The sequence below is a fragment of the Onthophagus taurus genome, chromosome 2, assembly GCF_036711975.1.
Source record: "Onthophagus taurus isolate NC chromosome 2, IU_Otau_3.0, whole genome shotgun sequence".
Classification (NCBI taxonomy): Eukaryota; Metazoa; Arthropoda; class Insecta; order Coleoptera; family Scarabaeidae; genus Onthophagus; species Onthophagus taurus.
In genome coordinates this window covers 5,288,844-5,309,296 of record NC_091967.1, presented here as the reverse complement: position 1 = coordinate 5,309,296, position 20,453 = coordinate 5,288,844, and the positions used below count along the sequence as shown (strand labels likewise).

General features: G+C 34.5%; 3 protein-coding genes and 1 long non-coding RNA gene across 8 annotated transcripts in view; 2 read left to right on the top strand and 2 right to left on the bottom strand.

Annotated features, from left to right (window-relative positions):
• Positions 1–20,453, bottom strand: part of LOC111427436 (Protein kinase C delta) — a 29,674-nt gene that overhangs the window by 2,867 nt on the left and 6,354 nt on the right. For 2 of the 5 annotated variants that reach the window (XM_023062583.2, XM_023062584.2), the window contains exons 4-9: positions 20,345–20,430; positions 20,157–20,286; positions 6,937–7,038; positions 2,291–2,520; positions 728–901; positions 193–486 (exon numbers count right to left, since the gene is read on the bottom strand). In XM_023062583.2, the coding sequence (XP_022918351.1) occupies positions 193–486; positions 728–901; positions 2,291–2,520; positions 6,937–7,038; positions 20,157–20,286; positions 20,345–20,430 (1,016 nt within the window). Of the gene's footprint in view, positions 1–192; positions 487–727; positions 902–2,290; positions 2,521–6,936; positions 7,039–14,678; positions 17,732–20,156; positions 20,287–20,344; positions 20,431–20,453 lie in introns of those variants that run through there. The other 3 variants (XM_023062581.2, XM_023062580.2, XM_071193960.1) reach the window with 3 other exon arrangements.
• On the top strand, positions 2,912–6,651 carry LOC111427437 (alpha-tocopherol transfer protein-like). Its single transcript, XM_023062585.2, has 5 exons — positions 2,912–3,112; positions 3,169–3,328; positions 3,399–3,520; positions 5,966–6,207; positions 6,284–6,651. The coding sequence occupies exons 1-5, from the start codon at positions 2,971–2,973 to the stop codon at positions 6,548–6,550; spliced, it is 933 nt and encodes a 310-aa protein (XP_022918353.2). The 5' UTR covers positions 2,912–2,970; the 3' UTR covers positions 6,551–6,651.
• LOC139428924 (uncharacterized) lies at positions 9,077–10,567 on the top strand. Its single transcript, XM_071193961.1, has 2 exons — positions 9,077–9,209; positions 9,765–10,567. Exons 1-2 carry the CDS (start codon positions 9,077–9,079, stop codon positions 10,514–10,516), a joined length of 885 nt encoding a protein of 294 aa, XP_071050062.1. The 3' UTR covers positions 10,517–10,567.
• Positions 9,211–11,283, bottom strand: LOC139428925 (uncharacterized). The gene is made up of 2 exons (XR_011639600.1): positions 10,976–11,283; positions 9,211–10,902 (listed from the first exon to the last, which is right to left on the bottom strand). It is a non-coding gene; the product is annotated as an uncharacterized lncRNA (long non-coding RNA).

The following is a 20,453-nucleotide window of genomic DNA, read 5'->3' as shown; positions in this document are numbered from 1 at the left end:
TCAGGTTTAGCCATCTTGAGAGATGTACGGCTAATCGCGAATGTTTCTTCTAATTCTAGGTCTAGTATTAGTTCTAGTGCTAGTATTAGTTCTAGTTTTAGTTATTATTCAGCATTATAGTATATTTTAGGTTGTTATATATTTTTATTAAATTAAAACTTAAATAATAAAAAAATTAATACATAAACTTACTTCTGGTGCCATATAATCTGGTGTACCACAAAATGTATCAGCCATCCTATCCAAAAATATTTGCAACTTACACATCCCAAAATCAGCAATTCTAACGTGCCCATCAAAATCTAACAACACATTATCAAGTTTTAAATCTCGATAAACGATTCCTTTAGTGTGTAAGAATTTTAGTCCGGAAACGATTTCGGCGCCGTAAAATCGTGCTCGGGGTTCCGAAAATCGTCCCGATTGTTGAATGTGAAACATTAAATCGCCTCCGTTTAAATATTCCATTACGAAGAAGAGATGTGACTGAAAATTAAATTAATTCATTGAAAATAAAAGTTATTTTTACGATACTTGAAAACTTTGTAACTGGTTTCTTTTTAATGCCCGTTAAAAAAAAAAATAATACATAGAAACGTTTTACGCACACACAATATTGCGAACGTTTTTGGGTGAGTGCCCATTTTTATGCGTAATGTATGCGAAATTCGAGTTATTTTTGAAGCTTTTGTAATTTCACGACAGACATTGAAGTCTGTTATCTTACCTCGGTTTGGAACGTACAGAGCAAATGACACAAATATGGATGTTTAGTGCCCAACGCCAACACTTTCCTTTCGATTAATGTGCATTCGACGTCGTCGTCTTCCAGGACCACGTCTTTCTTTAAACATTTTATTGCGTAATAATATTCTGTGTCCTTTAATTCAGCTAATAACACCTAATAATAAAAAGAATTATTAAATTAATTATTAATTCATTAATTTTATAAATAATAAAAAATCTAGAAGATTATTACTTTTATTATCGGTCAGATTTGTATGTTGCTGTGTGTCTTTATGAACATATTGGAAAAACCAAATTCTACAATTTCACTCTCTCTCAAAAAATCTAAAAGAAACCAGATGAGTTTATCTCGGTTGAAGAGTTGCTCGGTTATGTTGAGATGTATCAAGATATGATTGGGTGTTTTGCCACATTTTCATAGATGATTTTTCATAGAACTAAATTTGCACTGCAAATTTCAACTTCTTATGGGGACACCTTTTATTTCAGGAGTGTTTGCAAACAAACTGAGGAGAAATCCACAATTACGGGAAAACATTCCTACAGATTTCTGCAGCTACAAATTATCAAAAACGAAAGATTTCAAAAATATTATCTCTCGTTGATAAAATTAATCAATGTCCAACATGTATTCTTTTATTTCATAAACCATAAATGTTCCACATTCTCAATGTAAGCAACTAAATTTGCTTCCTGAGCCATTATGGTAGTTTATTACGACCTTGATATTATTTCCTGATTTATGTCATATCTGAACATTATGTGTTCTTTTGCTTGTACTTTATTAAGTAGATTTGTGTAGTACCATCAAGTTCCTCAATGGTAATCTGGCAAGAATTTTCCAATGATCGAGGTGCAAATCAATTTGTCCTTCATTTTAGATTGCCTCATCATACTTTGTATCTCAGATATCATCCTAAATTATGTTCTGATTTGGTGTCCATATATGACGGAGGATTTAGGTTGCGTTGGAGCAAGTTGGATTCTTCTCCATCACTTTATGTCAAATGCAGAAAGTGTTACACTTCTACATCCTCATCTAAACTACCTCCGTGTCTACCCCTATCTTTCTATGGAGCTAAATACTAAACGGAAAACGTTTAGAATATTCACTATGTCGTTGGTTGGAACCTTACAACCATGTGAGTTTGCATAAATTACTTTATCTCGTAATCTTTCTGATTATTTTTCTGCTAATTTCCGCTGGTGATTATCAACCGTTACACTTCAAAACTGATTGCATAACATAAACATGCCCCTACATCTTGTATTTTTCGTTTTAATTTCATATATTAACCATTAATTATTACTAATTACTTGGAAAATCACGACCGAAAGGTTTATCCTTAACGTATCAAGAGAAAGGCCACTTAAAACCAAGGCAATACAATCCCAAGACTGAGATAAAATCTCTGCATATAACTACACAAAGTGTACCATTTATTGAGAAAAAGTGGAATAAAGGTTAAGTTCTATTTGTAGCAATACAAAAATGTTATATCTAGATTTTTTATTATATTAAATTTATTTGTTTGCAACTTACTTTTCCAAAACTTCCTTTCCCTAAAACCTTAAGGAAATTAAAATCATCTATTGTGTACTTTCTAAACCTTGGTATAGTAGTAGCCGGCGGTGTAATTCGACCACTTTTTTGAAAACTAGCGAAAGTGCTCGACATTTGAAAATCTTCGCTGCCACCATCGAAAGCGTCCAAAGCAAACGCAGGGTTATGGGCCGGATTCGAAGTCGGCGAATCTCTTGTATCCGACGGAGCTGCAACGCAAAAATTAAATAAAACTTTATTACTTAGGCCCACTTTTACCACCTCTTGATAAATTTAACCGATAGATAATTACCATGGTTACAGCAGTTTTAAGCGCTCTCAATAGCTAAGAGCGCCAATTTATCTATTGGTTAAATTTATCAAGAGGTGGTAAAAGTGGGCCTTAATTTATTAATAACATTTCTTATTTATTATTGTTTTCCCTTAATTTAAATTTAAAACTAATAATTATATAACTGTTATATCATTTCGGAATTCTTCGCACGCGAAATATATAATTTTACATCCTCAAGTTACTTAATAACCCGGCCACATTTAAAAGTGGTTATTCAATCAAAAAAAAACTAAACGTAACACTTGGTGAAAGTAACCGGACACTCAGTAGCCAGCCGTAAGTTGACTGAAAAAGATCTTTGGTGCGGTTTAAATCGTTTATTAGGATGGAATTGTTATGTCCCCCCGATATTTTTCAAGAAGGCAAAATACGCGAAGAATTAGGCGAAGATAAGGATAGATTAATTAATAAGTTAAAGTTATTAAAAGAATGGATTCAATATAACAGTTATTTACCTCAAGGATATGGTAAGATTGTTTTAGAAAGTTAAGAAATAAATGTTGTTACACAATAATTATTTTAGATGAAACCATCTTAACAACATTCTTAAGGGGTTGCAAACATGATTTGGAAAAGACGAAAAAGAAAATTCAAACGTATTTTATCGCATGTTGTACTAATTCGGAGTTTTTGGGAAATCGAATCGGTTCGTTAAATGACGATATGAAAGCGACCGAGTTCATGTAATTAATTTATTATAATTAAATAATTTTACACTTTTTGAATCCAATTTAATTTTCATTTAATTTACAGTTCAGCTGTGATGATGCCCAGATTAACACCTGAAGGATATAGAGTGATTATAATTAAATTAACTGATTCGAACGTTGATCGTTTTGATCTGGTCAAAACGTACCGATATATAAGCAGAATTGGTATAAAAATGTTAATTATTAAAATTTAAAAATTAATTACTTTGTTAAACTAAAACTAGAACTAATAGTGGCACTATCACTAGAAGTAACACTAGACCTAAAACTAGAAAGTTTATAGTTCTAGGTCTAGTGTTAGTTCTAATTTTACACTAAGACTGTTACTATGTAGAACTAACACTATACCTAAAACTAGAATCATTTAGGTTTGGCCTCACGTCTCTAAAGACGTCTAAACCCAAATGATTCTAGTTCTAGGTATAGTGTTAGTTTTAGTTTTACACTTGCACTGTCACTAGAACTAACATTAGACCTAGAACTAGAAACATTTGGGTTTAGCCGCACGTCTCTAAAGACGGCTAACCCCGAATGATTCTATTTCTAGGTCTAGTGTTAGTTCTAGTTTTACACTAGCACTGTCACAAGAACTAACATTAGACCTAGAACTAGAATCATTTGGGTTTAGCCGCACGTCTCTAAAGACGGCTAACCCCGAATGATTCTATTTCTAGGTCTAGTGTTAGTTCTAGTTTTACACTAGCACTGTCACAAGAACTAACATTAGACCTAGAACTAGAGTCATTTGGGTTTAGCCGCACGTCTCTAAAGACGGCTAAACCCAAATGATTCTAGTTCTAGGTATAGTGTTAGTTTTAGTTTTACACTTGCACTGTCACTAGAACTAGAAATATTTGGGTTTAGCCGCACGTCTCTAAAGACGGCTAAACCCGAATGATTCTATTTCTAGGTCTAGTGTTAGTTCTAGTTTTACACTAGCACTGTCACAAGAACTAACATTAGACCTAGAACTAGAATCATTTGAGTTTAGCCGCACGTCTCTAAAGACGGCTAAGCCCGAATGATTCTAGTTCTAGGTCTAGTGTTAGTTCTAGTTTTACACTAGCACTGTCACAAGAACTAACATTAGACCTAGAACTAGAATCATTTGGGTTTAGCCGCACGTCTCTAAAGACGGCTAACCCCGAATGATTCTATTTCTAGGTCTAGTGTTAGTTCTAGTTTTACACTTGCACTGTCACTAGAACTAACATTAGACCTAGAAACATTTGGGTTTAGCCGCACGTCTCTAAAGACGGCTAACCCCAAATGATTCTATTTCTAGGTCTAGTGTTAGTTCTAGTTTTACACTAGCACTGTCACAAGAACTAACATTAGACCTAGAACTAGAATCATTTGAGTTTAGCCGCACGTCTCTAAAGACGGCTAAGCCCGAATGATTCTAGTTCTAGGTCTAGTGTTAGTTCTAGTTTTACACTAGCACTGTCACAAGAACTAACATTAGACCTAGAACTAGAATCATTTGGGTTTAGCCGCACGTCTCTAAAGACGGCTAACCCCGAATGATTCTATTTCTAGGTCTAGTGTTAGTTCCAGTTTTACACTAGCACTGTCACAAGAACTAACATTAGACCTAGAACTAGAATCATTTGGGTTTAGCTGCACGTCTCTAAAGACGGCTAACCCTGAATGATTCTATTTCTAGGTCTAGTGTTAGTTCTAGTTTTACACTAGCACTGTCACAAGAACTAACATTAGACCTAGAACTAGAGTCATTTGGGTTTAGCCGCACGTCTCTAAAGACGGCTAACCCCGAATGATTCTATTTCTAGGTCTAGTGTTAGTTCTAGTTTTACACTAGCACTGTCACAAGAACTAACATTAGACCTAGATCTAGAATCATTTGGGTTTAGCCGCACGTCTCTAAAGACGGCTAACCCTGAATGATTCTATTTCTAGGTCTAGTGTTAGTTCTAGTTTTACACTAGCACTGTCACAAGAACTAACATTAGACCTAGAACTAGAGTCATTTGGGTTTAGCCGCACGTCTCTAAAGACGGCTAAACCCGAATGATTCTATTTCTAGGTCTAGTGTTAGTTCTAGTTTTACACTAGCACTGTCACAAGAACTAACATTATACCTAGAACTAGAGTCATTTGGGTTTAGCCGCACGTCTCTTAAGACGACTAAACCCAAATGATTCTAGTTCTTGGTCTAGTACTACATAACAATTAAAACTAGAACTAACACTAGACCTAGAACTAGAAAGTTTCGGGTTTAGCCCATAGTGTTAGTTTTATATGGTAATAGTGTTAGTGTAAAACTAGAACTAACACTAGACCTAGAACTAGAATCATTTGGGTTTAGCCGCACGTCTCTAAAGACGGCTAAACCCGAATGATTCTAGTTCTAGATATAGTGTTAGTTCTAGATTTTACACTTGCAACAACTTCGAACTTGTTACTGAAGAAGGTTGCAACATGACATTCGTAACATCAAACACTTTTTCAAAAATCGCACGGCATAACCCGAAACTATCTAGTTCTAGATCTAGTGTTAATTCTAGTGATAGTGCTACTATTAATTCTAGTTTTAGTTTAATTAACACCCAACCATGAAAGCCTTCGTACTTAATTATTTCGTTTTAGCCGATATAAAAGTTCATGAAGATACGTTAATAGCGGGAGAAGTGTTTGTAATTGATGCTTCTTTAGCAACAACCGAAATTTTAGCAAAATTTTTATCGAACACTACAAAAAAAGCGATTAGTTTAGCTTTGGATATGTATCCGGTTCGTATAAAATCGATTCACGTTATTTCAAGTATTCCCTTCATACAAAATATACTAATCGTGTTAAAAACCGTGATAAAGGATAAATTAATTAAAAGGGTAAGTTTAATAATTCGTAATCGTTAAAAGTTTTAAATCTGGGATTCGTTTCATTTTTGGTTCGTATATTTTTTAGTTTTATTTTCACAAGTCTGTGGATAAGTTGTGCGACTTTGTGCCTTTGAAATGTTTGCCCGGTGATTACGGCGGACCTCAAAGGCCTCTAAAGGAGATTAATGAGGATTGGAAAGGCAAAGTAGTAGGGTTTCGGGAAAAGTACCTACAGATGGGAGGAGAAATGCGATTGAACGGACCCGTTCCGCATGAATTTAAAAAAGTTAGTGGTGACGTCGAAACTGAATTTGGTGTTCAAGGGAGTTTTAGAAAGTTAAATTTGGATTAGAATATCAAATCTTTTTTTATAAGATAAACATAGATTTTTTTTTAGATTTTTTGTAGTTTATATTTATTAAATTTTCAACATTAAAGTAGATATCACATGTATTTATGTTTGTTTTGGCATTTCAAAAATATTTTTCTGTTAAAAATTGTAACAAGATAAATGCGTGGGAACTAAAATGCTAAAATTATCTCAACTCTCACAATTATCACACGTTGAGAGAGTGCACCGCAAGCCAACGTTTTGCTTAAACAAACATTTTTGCTCAGGTGCCAAACGATTTACGTTTTAAAACTACAGCATGGTCATTTTTAAATACACGTTTTAAATACGCGTGACAATCCATTTGAGGTGATGAAATTAGAGAGAATAAATGATATAGATCTTACCTTTTTTCACCGACTCGATCGCTTCAACAATCAACTTCTGGTTGATTCCGCATAAGTTTGCGGTCAACTTTTCGCATTTTCTATGAATGTTAACGTCACAGTCTAACAGAAACGAAATTAATTAAGAATTTTAAAAAGTTAAAACAATTCGTTCCGATTTAAAGAGCAAACAGACAGCCGAAAAAGTTTTCCAATTTTAGACACGGCCGAACAAATATTTATCTTATACACTCTACCACGAAATGAGTAGTCTTCTGTGAAGATTTATAACCGAAATAAAGCACAAAATGGGAGAGATTTTGGTTGCTTAAACTAAGTTCAATCAGGATAAATATTTGGGTAGATCTAAAAAAGTTTTTATTTAACCAAGTTGATTTAAAAATCAATTCCTTTTTTATCAACATTTACAATAACCCGATTTCTACTAATCGTACAAAACACATCACAACTTGGTAATAGTAGAATTAAAATTATTGATTGACAGGCAATAATACGCAGGATCCATTCAGGATGTCATGTCACACATAGTCGAATGCATTTCTGTTGAATTTAAAGATTAATATTTGAAACCACCAAAATTGTAAACTTCAGATATTTATTATTCATGATTATTAGTAGAAGTAAGGAAACTAGTTTGAGGTAAATTTTGCTAATCACTTCTTAAATAGTTTAGATCTTAACTCATCTAAAATCCATGATAAAAAATTCATAAACGCGAAAAGAACTAAAAAATTTTAACTATAAGTACATTATTGTTTTTAACGTTATTTATAACGTTATAACTTAATACCTTTTAATTAATTAGAGTCATGGACCAACAATATTCTATTCTATAATCTTTTGTATATCATGATTATTAAGACTTATACAACATTAGAATAACTTATCTCAAATTACAGTTCCGGTTTGTATGAAAATATCATAATAGCACGAGTAGCCGAGCTAATAGGGCAATGAGTGGGTCATGTAGCCAAACAAGACAGAGCTAGATAGACAGCGAAGGTGACGTGACGGCCAAAAATAACAAAGTGCAGTACGAGCAGACTACGAGGGAAGCAGATGGTTTGAGGTGGCCACATATGAAAAACGCTTTCATTCAAGAGTGGACAACCGATGGTTGAAGAGAGAGATATCAACCGAAAAGTACAGTCTCCACACTATTTGCAACGACAACGACAACAATCATGATGATGCTCAACGTGCTTCCCACATTGGGACATCCACCAAAGAATTTGGGCGTTACGAAATAGACCTTGTTCTTCAAAACACCAATCCATACTTAAGTTCGAGACCTCTTAAGAGTCGAAGCAGTGGAGGCGGGTAAAAGGGCGGTACGTTTTGAGGAGAGGGTTGAAGGGAGGTCTCAATGTAAAATTTTGGGGGAGTGCTGGAAAGAGATTAAGGCAGGGAAAGGGGGTTACGGGCAACGAGGGAGGGAGGAATATTTCAGAAGGGTGGGGTACTCAGTGAAAGCGGTAGATGATAGAAGGAGGGAAGGGACTGAGATGTGGAAAGAGCTGGAGAGCAGAGGCAAGAAAGAAGGGGGCAGATAAGGTAGAGCAGGTACAACCCTAAGTACGAGGAAATAATAACGGAGGGATTGCCGAAGTACCTGTCGGTGGAGGGGGATGAGGAGGGGAAGAGGATGGTGGCAAGATTCAGATGCGGCAATGAGGAGAGAGCGAATAGGTATTGGATGAGAGATGAGGAGAGGGGTTGTAGGCTATGTGGGGGGGAGTGGGAGTCGTTGGAGCACCTACTGAGGGAGTGTGACGAGCTAAAGGAGCGGCTACACTACCCGGATCCGCGCCGATCAGATCCGCGCAGAAAGTATTCCGATGGAATGCTCCCTGTGTTTTCAAATGTACCCGGCTACACTGTTCCGCTCCGCGTCGAATCGACCGTCCGACCGGCCGGATAGATCATCGACAGGGCATCCATCCGTACATTCGGACGTCGATCGGCTGTTATCGCATACCCTCGTGGATTTTCGTAGCACATGGCGATCTTCGTCCCTTAAAGGACTGTTTTGTCACAGGTGTTTTTTAGAACGCGTATTTTACAAATAATGAAGTCTCTGTTAATTGCGCACTTCGTTTAAACTATTGCTTATGGTTTTTGGTTATTTTATAAAAAAAATATGGATGACGAAATACTTATTGTGTTAGTGCAACAATATGAAGAATTGTACGATCCGACAAATTCAAGATATTCTAATAATGTACGGAGATCAAACATATGGGAAGAGATTGGAAAACAAATGAATACCTCTGGTAAGTTGAAATAAATTTATTTTAAAATGTTAGGTTACCTTTATGACTATACTTAATTTCTTAAATACTTAACTGTTCTCACCAAAAACAAACATTTCAATAGTGGTACGAAGTGTTGAAAAAAACTTTTTTCCTAACGAAGAAGAACGAAAAATTCCACTGTCGCTGCTTCTTCCATAGGCTCCGACATCTATTACTATAAATTTGTAGTTCGCATCGACAAGCGCAAGTAGAACTAAACTAAATGTTTTTTTATAATTAAAGAACATGGATCCACTACCAGCAGGCTTATCACAAATAACATGTTTCCCATCCAAAGCTCCTATGCAATTGGGAAATTGCCATTTTCGTTCGAATTCTTCCGCAATCTCCATCCATTTCGACATTGTAGGTTCTTGCATAACAATAGGTTGCAAAATCTTCCACATCGCTCTACACACGTCATAAACTATATTGGCTACAGTTCTCCTTCCTAAGCGATAACTAAAGGCGATAGTCCGAAATGAGTCTCCTGTCGCAAAAAACCTGAAAAATAACGTTATGTATTTCTTTTAGGTGAAGATTGTAAGAAACGCTGGCAACAATTAAGGGAAAATTATAGAAAGGCCAAGTTGAAGGCCACGAAATGCACAACGGGAGATGCTGGAGGTAAAGTAAAGAAAGTAAAATTTGAGAAGGAGTTGAGCTTCCTGGACGTCCACATTGTTCAACAGCGACCACAGCTTTCAAATCTACCCGATAATGATGAAGAGACTATTGATACGATTTCTGTCGATGACACGACATCTGTTTCTGTAAGTCCGGTACCAGATTCTCCATGTACTGAAACACCTTCGGAGCCGTCAACTTCTGGATCTTCGACCAAACAACAATCAAGAAAGAAGCAACAAAAGCAATCATACAGCAATGTGATGGAACAGTATTTCCAATGTAAAAGCCAACATTTACAAAACAAAAGTACTTCAAAAAAAGAAGATGACCATATTGCAAAATTTTTCCGTTCCATTGAAGAAACAGTTAGAACATTACCTGTTCATTTACAAATTCAGGCAAAGACTAAAATAAGCACGTTTGTACACCAATTAGAGGCGGAAGCAGTACAGATGTCACAACCAAATACATTCACGTTCCAGTCACATGAATATTCCCAACGGTATCGGCCCTATAACACTAACCAATTTATTAACCAACAGACATTACAAAATCCAGTAGAAAATCCTATGCAGAATCCATGGACTGCATGGTCGTCCCAACAGCACCCAGACGTTCAATCAAACTCGTCGAATACCTCTTCCAAAGAAAATTAATATTTAATACTTTTATTTTGTATATTATTAAATAAAGATTTATTGCGTGCATGTGTTAAAAAAGAAATTATTACCAAAATAATATAATACGGTGAAAACCTTTGTACTTAAATAATATAATGGCTATACGTGTACCACTTGTGGTTAATATATTATTTAAGAACGTGATTGGGACTCCTGTATACATATAATTTATACCTCAAAGTTACTGCCAATCTTTCTTCAGTTCCTACAGCTCTTCTGAATCGGGTGTCCTTTTTTTTAATACTGTCGTGAAGAAGACTATGTAGCTCACAAAAAGTGGGATAGGTCATCCTAAAATATTCATAAAATCTACCATCATCTTTTATGAGGTCATTGAATAAGTGGTGAAACTCCCCAAGGTCCTACAAATTAATCATAGACGTCATTTATAATATTTACTTGTTTTAAAACTTTAACAAAACATAATGCTCTTACATTTCGTTTTTTATTTACTGAATGCACCCATTTTTTTTTTTTTTTTCTTTCGTTTTCCAAGCAAATAAAGAGAAACTCTTCATCTGTGCTGGAGCTTGAACACGAAGTAGTTTCCGCCATTGCCAATAACTAAGTAATCATTTAGGCGAACCCGAGGTATATAGTTATTACAAATGTGCGCTACGCGCAACCTTCCGAAAAAATTCCGGCGCCGACGGGTAGTAGTGTAGCCACCTGACAAAAATTCGGGGCGAATCTAATCGGCGCGGATCGGCGCGGATCTGACGTAGTGTAGCCGCTCTTTAAGAGAGGAGGTGATCGGCTGGAAGCAGGTGCTGGTGGAGGGGGCAGAGGGAAGAGAATGGATGAGGGAGGTGGTGGCGACAAGGCAGCGTAGGGAGATGCGGGGAGGAGATGGGGAGGGGTAGGATAGGAAATAAAATGTATTGTATTGTAATGTGATATATGTAATTGTAGTATTGCTAAAAATTTAATTGTTTGTGGAATGTATTGCTGATTTGGTAGCAATAAACTTAATTAAGAGTCGAAGCAGCATACACTTAGACTTTTAGAGAGACATTTTAGCTTATATTTATGGCTCTCCATCAAAAATGGGATTGAGGTTGCTGCAGCAAAAGTCATAGGTTATAACACCTAACCAAACAGGAACGAAAATTTGATGATGAGTGTTGAGAACGAGGCTCTGGACGCGCTGTAACGGTTTGGAATCAGCATTCAATGTTGTGCATGTTTTACAAAGTCTTGACTAAGATCCTAGAGTCTTGGAATAAACTGGGAAACATATTGGCAATATAACCTGGACAAATACAAGATATTTGTAGATTTTAAGCAGACCTACGACAGTAATGATGAAACGATACTGTAAAGCGGCCCTTAAACATAATGCTGGAATTAGGAATACCTGCAAAATTCGCTCGACTGACAATGACGAACCTAGCAAATGAGGATCCAGAACGACTTGCCACCAAGCTTCCAAACGTTTTCTGGGCTGAAGTAAGGAAATAGAAGTAAGGAAGAAAACTTTCAGTTGATAATCTATATATCTAATCTTCATATAGAAATCTTGAGGTTCATAGCAATTCATCTCTATGCTATCTTATCTGTGGTTGTCCTTACTAGGAAAGAGAAAGCAATTATCGCCTACTATTTGACCACGAAGATGAACATCAATAGCTTCAGACTTAAAAACATCGGAGCCTACATCGAGAAGATCCAACCGATGCAACTCAACGAATAGGAGATGATTTTACAAAGCAAGATATATGAGACTATACTGATCAGTCAGTGAGGAATACACTCACATATGTTAAATAAAGAAATTTGTCATGTAGCTATTAGGCAAAACATAGAAGGATTGAGGTACTGTACTGATAAATCATGGAGACGTGGTAGATCCATTTTTTTCAACGAAAATAACTCAACCCCAAACCAAACCAACCCAACCCAAAGTAAACAAAACTTTGCTAGTTTCGTTTAATTTTTCCGGAGGTAGGTAAGTTCGGATAACCTCTTCCAAGAAGAGAAACACACGCAAGAGGACATGAAAAATTTCTGCCAATACACTATCGTTCCAACGGATAGAAAGTCAGTATCTAAGATCCTAATGGAGATAATGATGGAAGTACGTCAACATCGATCAAGACACGAATTACTCGATTGGTGTCCAAGTTAATCTTCCAAGTAAATTAATCGCTTACAAGCAAAATTGAGGGAAATTTCTTTTCCCAAAGAATATCCATTCAATCTAGTTCCATAACCCTTCTGCTGCAGAAATCCCTCTAAAGCTTCAATTTCTTGATCTTCTAAGACGAAGATAGTTAAAGAGCCAAATAACAACAAAGTAATACTTGGTAAATTTGAGTGTTGTAGAAATGTATAACCTCAAATGATGATTTGGACAGAAGCAAAATAGATGCGAAGTAGAAACATAATAGCCAGAGAATTTAGAACAATTTGAAATGTCATTCTAATTGAATCATATACTGGAATTTCATATAACTCACAATATACGAAGTTTCGTCCTCAGAAGACGCACGGGTAAACCGAATTGTTTTTAGTTCTAGGTCTATTGTTAGTTCTAATTGTACACTAGCACTGTTAATATGTAGAGCTAGAACTGTAATCAGTTGTATTTTGATTCCCTTTTATAATCGTGTGTTTTATGAATGTGAATCAATAACAATTGTAGAAAACATAGATTTATTATCGTAAAAATAACTGAAAATGAGAGACCAATAAAGACGAGTACGTGTTCCAAAAAATGTATGGAGCGATCGAACGATAGTCAAATCGATTCCGAAGCGGATACATTCCCGAATAAGCAGAGTATAGAATGAATATTTACTGACTTGTATTTAAGAAAGAATGTATACTTTACAGAAATAGGGTTTTTGTTATTAAGAAATTTATTTGTTAAACGGTAATAAATATTAGTGAGGTAAATAAATATTTATGAGTTAAATTTATAAAATTGATAGAAATTTAAATTTATTTTGGGTGATTTTATCGAAAAAAGGGATGTAACGAATAAAAGCTATTTTGTAATTCATCACTACTGATTCCAATCGTTGTGGGGACGACGATTTAATTAAAACTGGTTTATTTTTTGATTTAAATCTACGATTTGTGGTAATTTCCAATTAAATATTTATATTATTATTACCAATTTCATTTGATAAAATTACCAATTACAGCAATTAATGTCATTTATTTAAAAATAACCATCGAATTTATTAGCATTATAAATCATTTAAATTTAAATAAATTGATTAACTGATTTTATTATTGGTCTCTTAAAAGGACCTAAACGTTTTGCTAATAATAATTCGAAGTTAATAATAGTCGCAGTGTGAACGTGTCGGATCGATGCTTACGTAGGTAAAAGTCTTTCCGAAAATAGTTCTTTCTACCGAGAGTTTATTAAAAATTCGTGAACCAACGAAGCAATTCCCGGGGTTTTAACGGTTTATTTTTCGCCATCTAAAATCTATTTTTCTCTTTTAATATTTATTTTTTAACCGACGATTGACGTACGGTGGTTAATCTTACCGACGAACTCTTCATTTAACTTCCTTAAACCCTTTTTATTATTTCAAAGAGTTTAAAAAGAAAAAGTTATTCACTAAACCTAATTTAATTTGACATTCTTAACCTTTTGGTCAACCGTTTTATTATTGACGTATTTATTACCAACTTAAACATTCAAAATTATTCATCAATCAAATCAATTTAATAAATTTTAAATAAAAGAAATCTTTTTATATAGTTAAATAAAAAATATTAACTTTTCTTTTAAAATAAATTAATTAATATTTTAGACTAAATTTATCCAACGAGATTTAATTCAAGTTTTGATCGCGGCCGTGAGATGAGTTAGAACCTAAATCCTTTGATGAATAATTTTAAACAAAATGTTATAAATAAAATTAATCTTCCGTTCTTAACACAATAAATTAATAATTTTTATTTATTAAATGAAAACAAAATTTAACGTAAATGAGTTTTAAAATTTTATGTTGGTATTGATTGGTATTATTTAGTTGTCAAATTTTAAATGTCAAAAAACGTCACGAAACACCAAACAGGTTATTAAAACAGTTATAAATTCTCTAAAAAACGTTAAAATTGATTAATTCTTGTGTTAATTAAAACTAACATTGTTTAGGTTAGGTAATATTCTAACCTAAATTTCGTTCTTTCGTTCGTTTTTGGCCGTGAGATGAGTTGAAACCCGAATCGTTTGAAGACGTACTTTTACCAACATCTCCTTCTTCATCCTCACTACTTTCATCGTCGTCACTTGTGCTTTCTTCGCTTTCTTCTTGTACTTGCCTAGGTTTTGGAAAATGCCTTCTACGAATATTTTTCGGCGTCGCGTAGATCTCAACGGGACACTCATCAAACTGTTCTGGTTTTTTAAACGGATGCATCCAATGCGAGAGTCTGTTGGACTGTAAAGGAACGAATTGTTCAGGTTGAGGTTCAGGTGTGGGAGGTTTTGGAGGTTGAACAAATTCCTCAAGATCAAGTTGATCTTGATTTGCTAAAACTCTATTTACCAAAGAACGTTTACTCACTAATTTTAATGGGGAATCTTCTGCGGATGCGTTATCTTCGGATTTTAACTCTTCATTTTGATTTATTTCATTATTTTGATTTACTTTATCATTTTGATTTACTTCGTTATCTTGATTTACTTCATTATCTTGATTTACTTCATTATCTTGATTTACTTCATTATTTTGATTTTCTCCAGCTTTTTCGTCATTCTTTAAGCTACTTTTTAACGAAACATTTTTTAATTTAACCGGTTTTTTTTCATAAACCGAAGATTTTGAACCAATAATCCCCCAAAAATCCATTGTTGACTCATTATCCTCACCAACTGTTTCCGTTTCAACATTATCATCATTTTTCTTTTCTTCAATAGAAACACTTTTTTTAAATCCAATTTTTTTCTCTTGGTTTTCGTCCGAAGAACTTTTAATAATCGACTTAATCTCTTTCTGCTGAGGTTGTTTTAAATCTTTGGCTTCTTTCGATTTTTTCAAATCCAATTTCCACTTTGGAATTGAATTAACTTCTTTGTTTTCTTTTAAAGATTTATCGTTACCAACTTTTACGTCTTGTTTTAGTTTTGAATCTGATTTGGATGTTTTCAAGTTCGTCTCCTGTGAAATGGGGGTTTTAAGGTTTGATTCTGAACCGGAAGTCGATAAATTTCTTAATTTCGATGACCATTTGGTTTCGTTTGAAAGTTTCTTTTCTTCCTCGTTAATTTGATTACTATTTTTTGTTTGTAAAGGTTGTTTCAAATTTAAATTTGATTCTTTGTTTTCTTCATTACTCTTATTAAGTTGATTTATTTCTGTGAATTTCTTTGGAACATTACTTATTTTTTCATACTTTATTAATTCTTTATTATTCTTTTTAATTTCATTTTTCGTTTCATCTTTTTTCTTTGTGTCTATATTCCTTTTTTTGGGCATTTCTGCAATTCCTTCGCAAATATCTCCTAAGCTTCCTCTTTGCTCCTTCTTTTTAATATCGGTAATTATAGCCGGTTTTGAATTAGGAATGTACATCTTACCTTTATCATCGACTTTCGTTTTTAAGTCCTTTTTATTCGGTTTTTCCTCAACTTCGACTGTTACGTCTAATTTAAACTTTTTAGGTTTCACCTTTTCTTCAACTTTTACGTCGTCGACGATCAGTTTTAAGCTCGGTTTCGTTTCCTCGATGTCCACCGTTGCCGTAAATAAAGTTTTCGGTTTCGGTTTTGCAATACGAATCTCTTCCACTTCAACTTTAGATATATCTCTTACCGGAAGTTTTCGACTTTGCCGCCGTTGCAACGGATGTTCTTGATTTAATTTTTCTGGAAATAAATTTGTATTATTTTCATCGCTTAGTTTTTGGTTACTTTTCTTTTTTATCACTTTTCTTTTTTTACGAACACTTCCCCTCGACTCAAACTCTTCCTTATTATTGTTGATTTCCTCTGTATTGATATTTTTAACGTCTTCTTTATGGATTTCGGTGGAGTTTCGTCGCAAATGTTTTAAAAGATCATCACTCGAAAATGTTCTGCTTTGCTTCCGGACTACATCCAAAGGTTGACCAGGGTTTAACTCTTCGTTAATTGAGTCAGTTGAAATCGCCGTACAAATATCGTGAAAACTTGGCGATTTTGGCAATGAAGGAGTTTCGACGTTTATTACTTCGTCTTGAAGTTTATCTTCTTCTTCTTCGTTTTCATCGATTTCCTGTTTGTCTGTTAATTCTTTAGCATTTTTTTCTTTGTCTGTATTTAACTCATACGAATTAAAATTTTGTCTCCATTTTTTATCTTTTTTATCCTTATGAATTGTGTGAATGCGAACTGTTGCTCTATCCCTCCGAATCGGCTTATTAATAGATTCCTTTTTTACCTCGTTACTTTGTTCCTCTGGTTCCTTTTTAACCGTAGTAATCGGAGTTGTCCTAGGTGGTTGGTGTCGATATTTATTTGCGGAAACGTCAATATCCGCTGTGTTAATTTTAATGGGTCTTGGTACTATAATTTTACTCGAATTGAGCACTCTCAATTGCGGTGAATATTTCCGCCTGAGACTAGTCACTGGATTTTCAGAAATCGTAGCCAAATGTGGCGCAAAATTCCTATGAAACCTTGTCAATGAAGATGGTTTTGAGAAACTCGGCGGTCTCGTGTACGAACCGATTAGAGAGGAGTGCCCTGAGTATGGACTGCTCAAATAAAGGGCGTAGGACGGAACTAATGGCGATTGGGATGTGGAGGAGGAGTACAGACTCGTGTCGCCGTAGAGAGGCATTTTTGACGATTTTTGGCAAACCGTGAGAATACCAAAACGAAAGGTAAAACGTCCAGGCACGTGGTATAACCGAGTAGCGGGTTTCGAGTCAAGGATCGCGAATCAACTGAGAGAAGCGATGGTTAACTCTAACCCGTACTCTCTGTGCCAAACAATACTATTTTTAAGTCGTCCGAAACGCACCTGCGCTCTATTTTCATCCATATTTTCACCTACGTTATTGTATTTAGCATAGAAAAATTAATCAAACAATTAATAGTTATTAAATAACCAGAAAAAAGTATTAATATAATATGTTGTGACAGTTTTGAGGAGCTTTTTTACAAAACGCAACAAGTCACACGAAGTGTTTTTTGAGAAAGCCAAAACAGCTATTTTCTTTTTTATATGTTAGTTATTGCATTAGTCTTTTTAGACACAAATAATTACTCATGAAATATGCTTTATCGCTAAGATTTCCCAAAAAGATCCTTGGATATGTTGCATTTTGAAAAAAAAGTTGTAACTTTTTGCTTATGGTTCATAAATTTCTTGAATAACATCTTTTTTTTGTTCGCTTAGTCCTTCAACCTTTTTAAGAGTATCCAGCAATGCTATCATAAGTTTGCCAATCTATTCCAAATTTTTTGCAAATTTCGTGGTAATATTCAGGTAAAAGAATTTGTGCATGCCTTCTTAACTCCTTTTCAACTCTTCCAAAGACCCTATCTGCTGGGAGATACGAATGGCCTGTCACTGGAAAAACTACTTCGATATCTTTAAGGTTACGTGGTGAATGCGTGTAAAGCCACCAGTACAATAGATGGATTATATGGTTATTTTTATTTTGGCCACCACAACCATCAGCAAACAATCTAATTTTTGGTACACCAGCCAAATCATTACTATTTGAAATTAATTATTTTATTTAAATTGCCGAACCAGTTGAATTCGAGCCTCTAGAACAGTATAGCCTACTCAACCTAACACCCAGCAATAATTTTGTGGCTTTAAACTTTTCTTTCATTGTAGAAATCTTGGGAATCGACATTCAGATGCCAGGAGAAAAGATATTCTGGTAGGGACTACCAGAAACTGACTTAGCAATCCAGTAAGCGTGTTACTTGCTCAAACATTAACCACTGCCATCGAAGTGATTAGTGTATGAGTTTCCTTTGACAACCATCGAGTACTTGCAAAGACCACGAACAAATCAAATGCCATAAACTTTCCCTACGAGGTCATGGAGAAGAAACTACCGAAGATTGTATTGACACTTACTACGATGAACTTCCTAATCTCTAGTTGACCACGTCCCACCAGAAAACAAGTAGTGCTAGTCTCGTTAATCATTCGGCGATTCCTAAACGACGATATCGCAAACCCTAAGTTAGAAATCATACCTCCTAAACCACCAAACCAGAACTAACCACGACGTCGGCACAGAAACTAAACTGCAAAAAAAAGGACACTATTGGCAAAACACTCTGTCATTACGCCAATATCTTCAACCCATCCAATCAGATCTGTTTGGCACGGTCGAAAACCGAGCAGGCCAACAAGAAGTAAATGGAAATCTACCTACGATCTAGACACATAGGGGACATATGTACAGAGTGTTAATTAATTATCGTACCCAACGTCATCATTAAAAGTATGCAACCAATATCGCAAATCGCGTATTGCAATACCAAAATTGTGATATTGGTTGCATATTTGCAATGATGACGTCGGGTGCGATACTTAATTAACACACTGTAGTTGTCTTTGTAGGAATTAAACTGCAGCACACGTAAAAATACACACGCTAGCAAAAATATAATGAAATATTGGTTCTAACTTCGCTAAGATTACAATCGAAAATTTCATGACGACGTTATAAAGTATAAAATTTATTTTGTTAAAAAAAAATTCGATTAATTCTGATAATCGTTTTGAAAGTATTCTAAACTGGTGCCAAATTGTGAATTAAGTTAATTAAAAAGTTTAATTGGTATCGATTTGTTTAATGGGGGTTTGGAAATGGTAGGTTTAATTTTTTAAATGGTCGAAAATAAAGAAGAAAGACTTGGAAGCGGTTTTGTTCGTGTTTTAAGCGTGCGAGAATTTAAACTGAGAATAGCACGAAAACAAACCATTATTTTGACTTTTCGAACGTGTCAAGGACTAAATTTAAACCCGCATGTGGTATTCGAAATAAATTCTGTGCCAAATTTTCGATCGTTAATTAAAAACACTCGCTTCGAAATTAATATGACATTAAACCACAACAGTTTACGGTTTAGGTACATTTTTAATTGTCAATCGATTTATGGTTTAATTTATTAGCGTACCTGATGATTATAAATCTTCACCAAATTATATAAATATGGACGTGGACAATAAATAATAAGACATTACTCGTGACACTGTACTAATTAGAATAGTTAATTACACTCTATGGTTTAAACATAAACTTAAAGCAAACGTAAATTACGGATGTATACGTTAATTTAATTGTTCTTGAGTTTAAAGAGTAAATTTAATTAATAGAACTCTTGCGTTTTAAGATTTTAAGTCACGTCCCACCAAATAACTAAACCGTTTAAACTTTTAATAAAATCAAAAATAACTTTTTGTTTATATATAAAAAAAGAAATTTTAATTTTAATTATTTAAAAACTCGTTATTCGGATTCCCATTTTACATAAATGTGCTAATAAAAAGTTAAACTAACAAATATTACTTTAAATTTCATAGCATAGGCAACCCAACATACAAATAAGTAAATAAAGTTGCGTTTTATAAAATTTTTTTTTAATATTTGCTCTTTAACGGAACGAATAATAATAATATGAAACAATACTTACCTTCACATTTCAGACCTTGTTTGTAAATGCCATACAATAATGAGCCGCAATGATCGCAAAACGTCGGCGACATGAACGTGTGTAATTTGAAACGATGCGGTATATCGATTTTAAATCGTTCTCTTAAATACTACAAAAGAAAAGATTAAAAATAAATCTGAAACGAAAAGGAATTAAAAAGGTCTTACTATTGTGCTTTCTGAATCGCGCCCAGAACCGGGGCACTTCCCTAAAAGTTTATCGTGGCATTTTTTGTGCACGGCAGTTTGGCAACCTAGAAATTAAAAGAAAACAAGC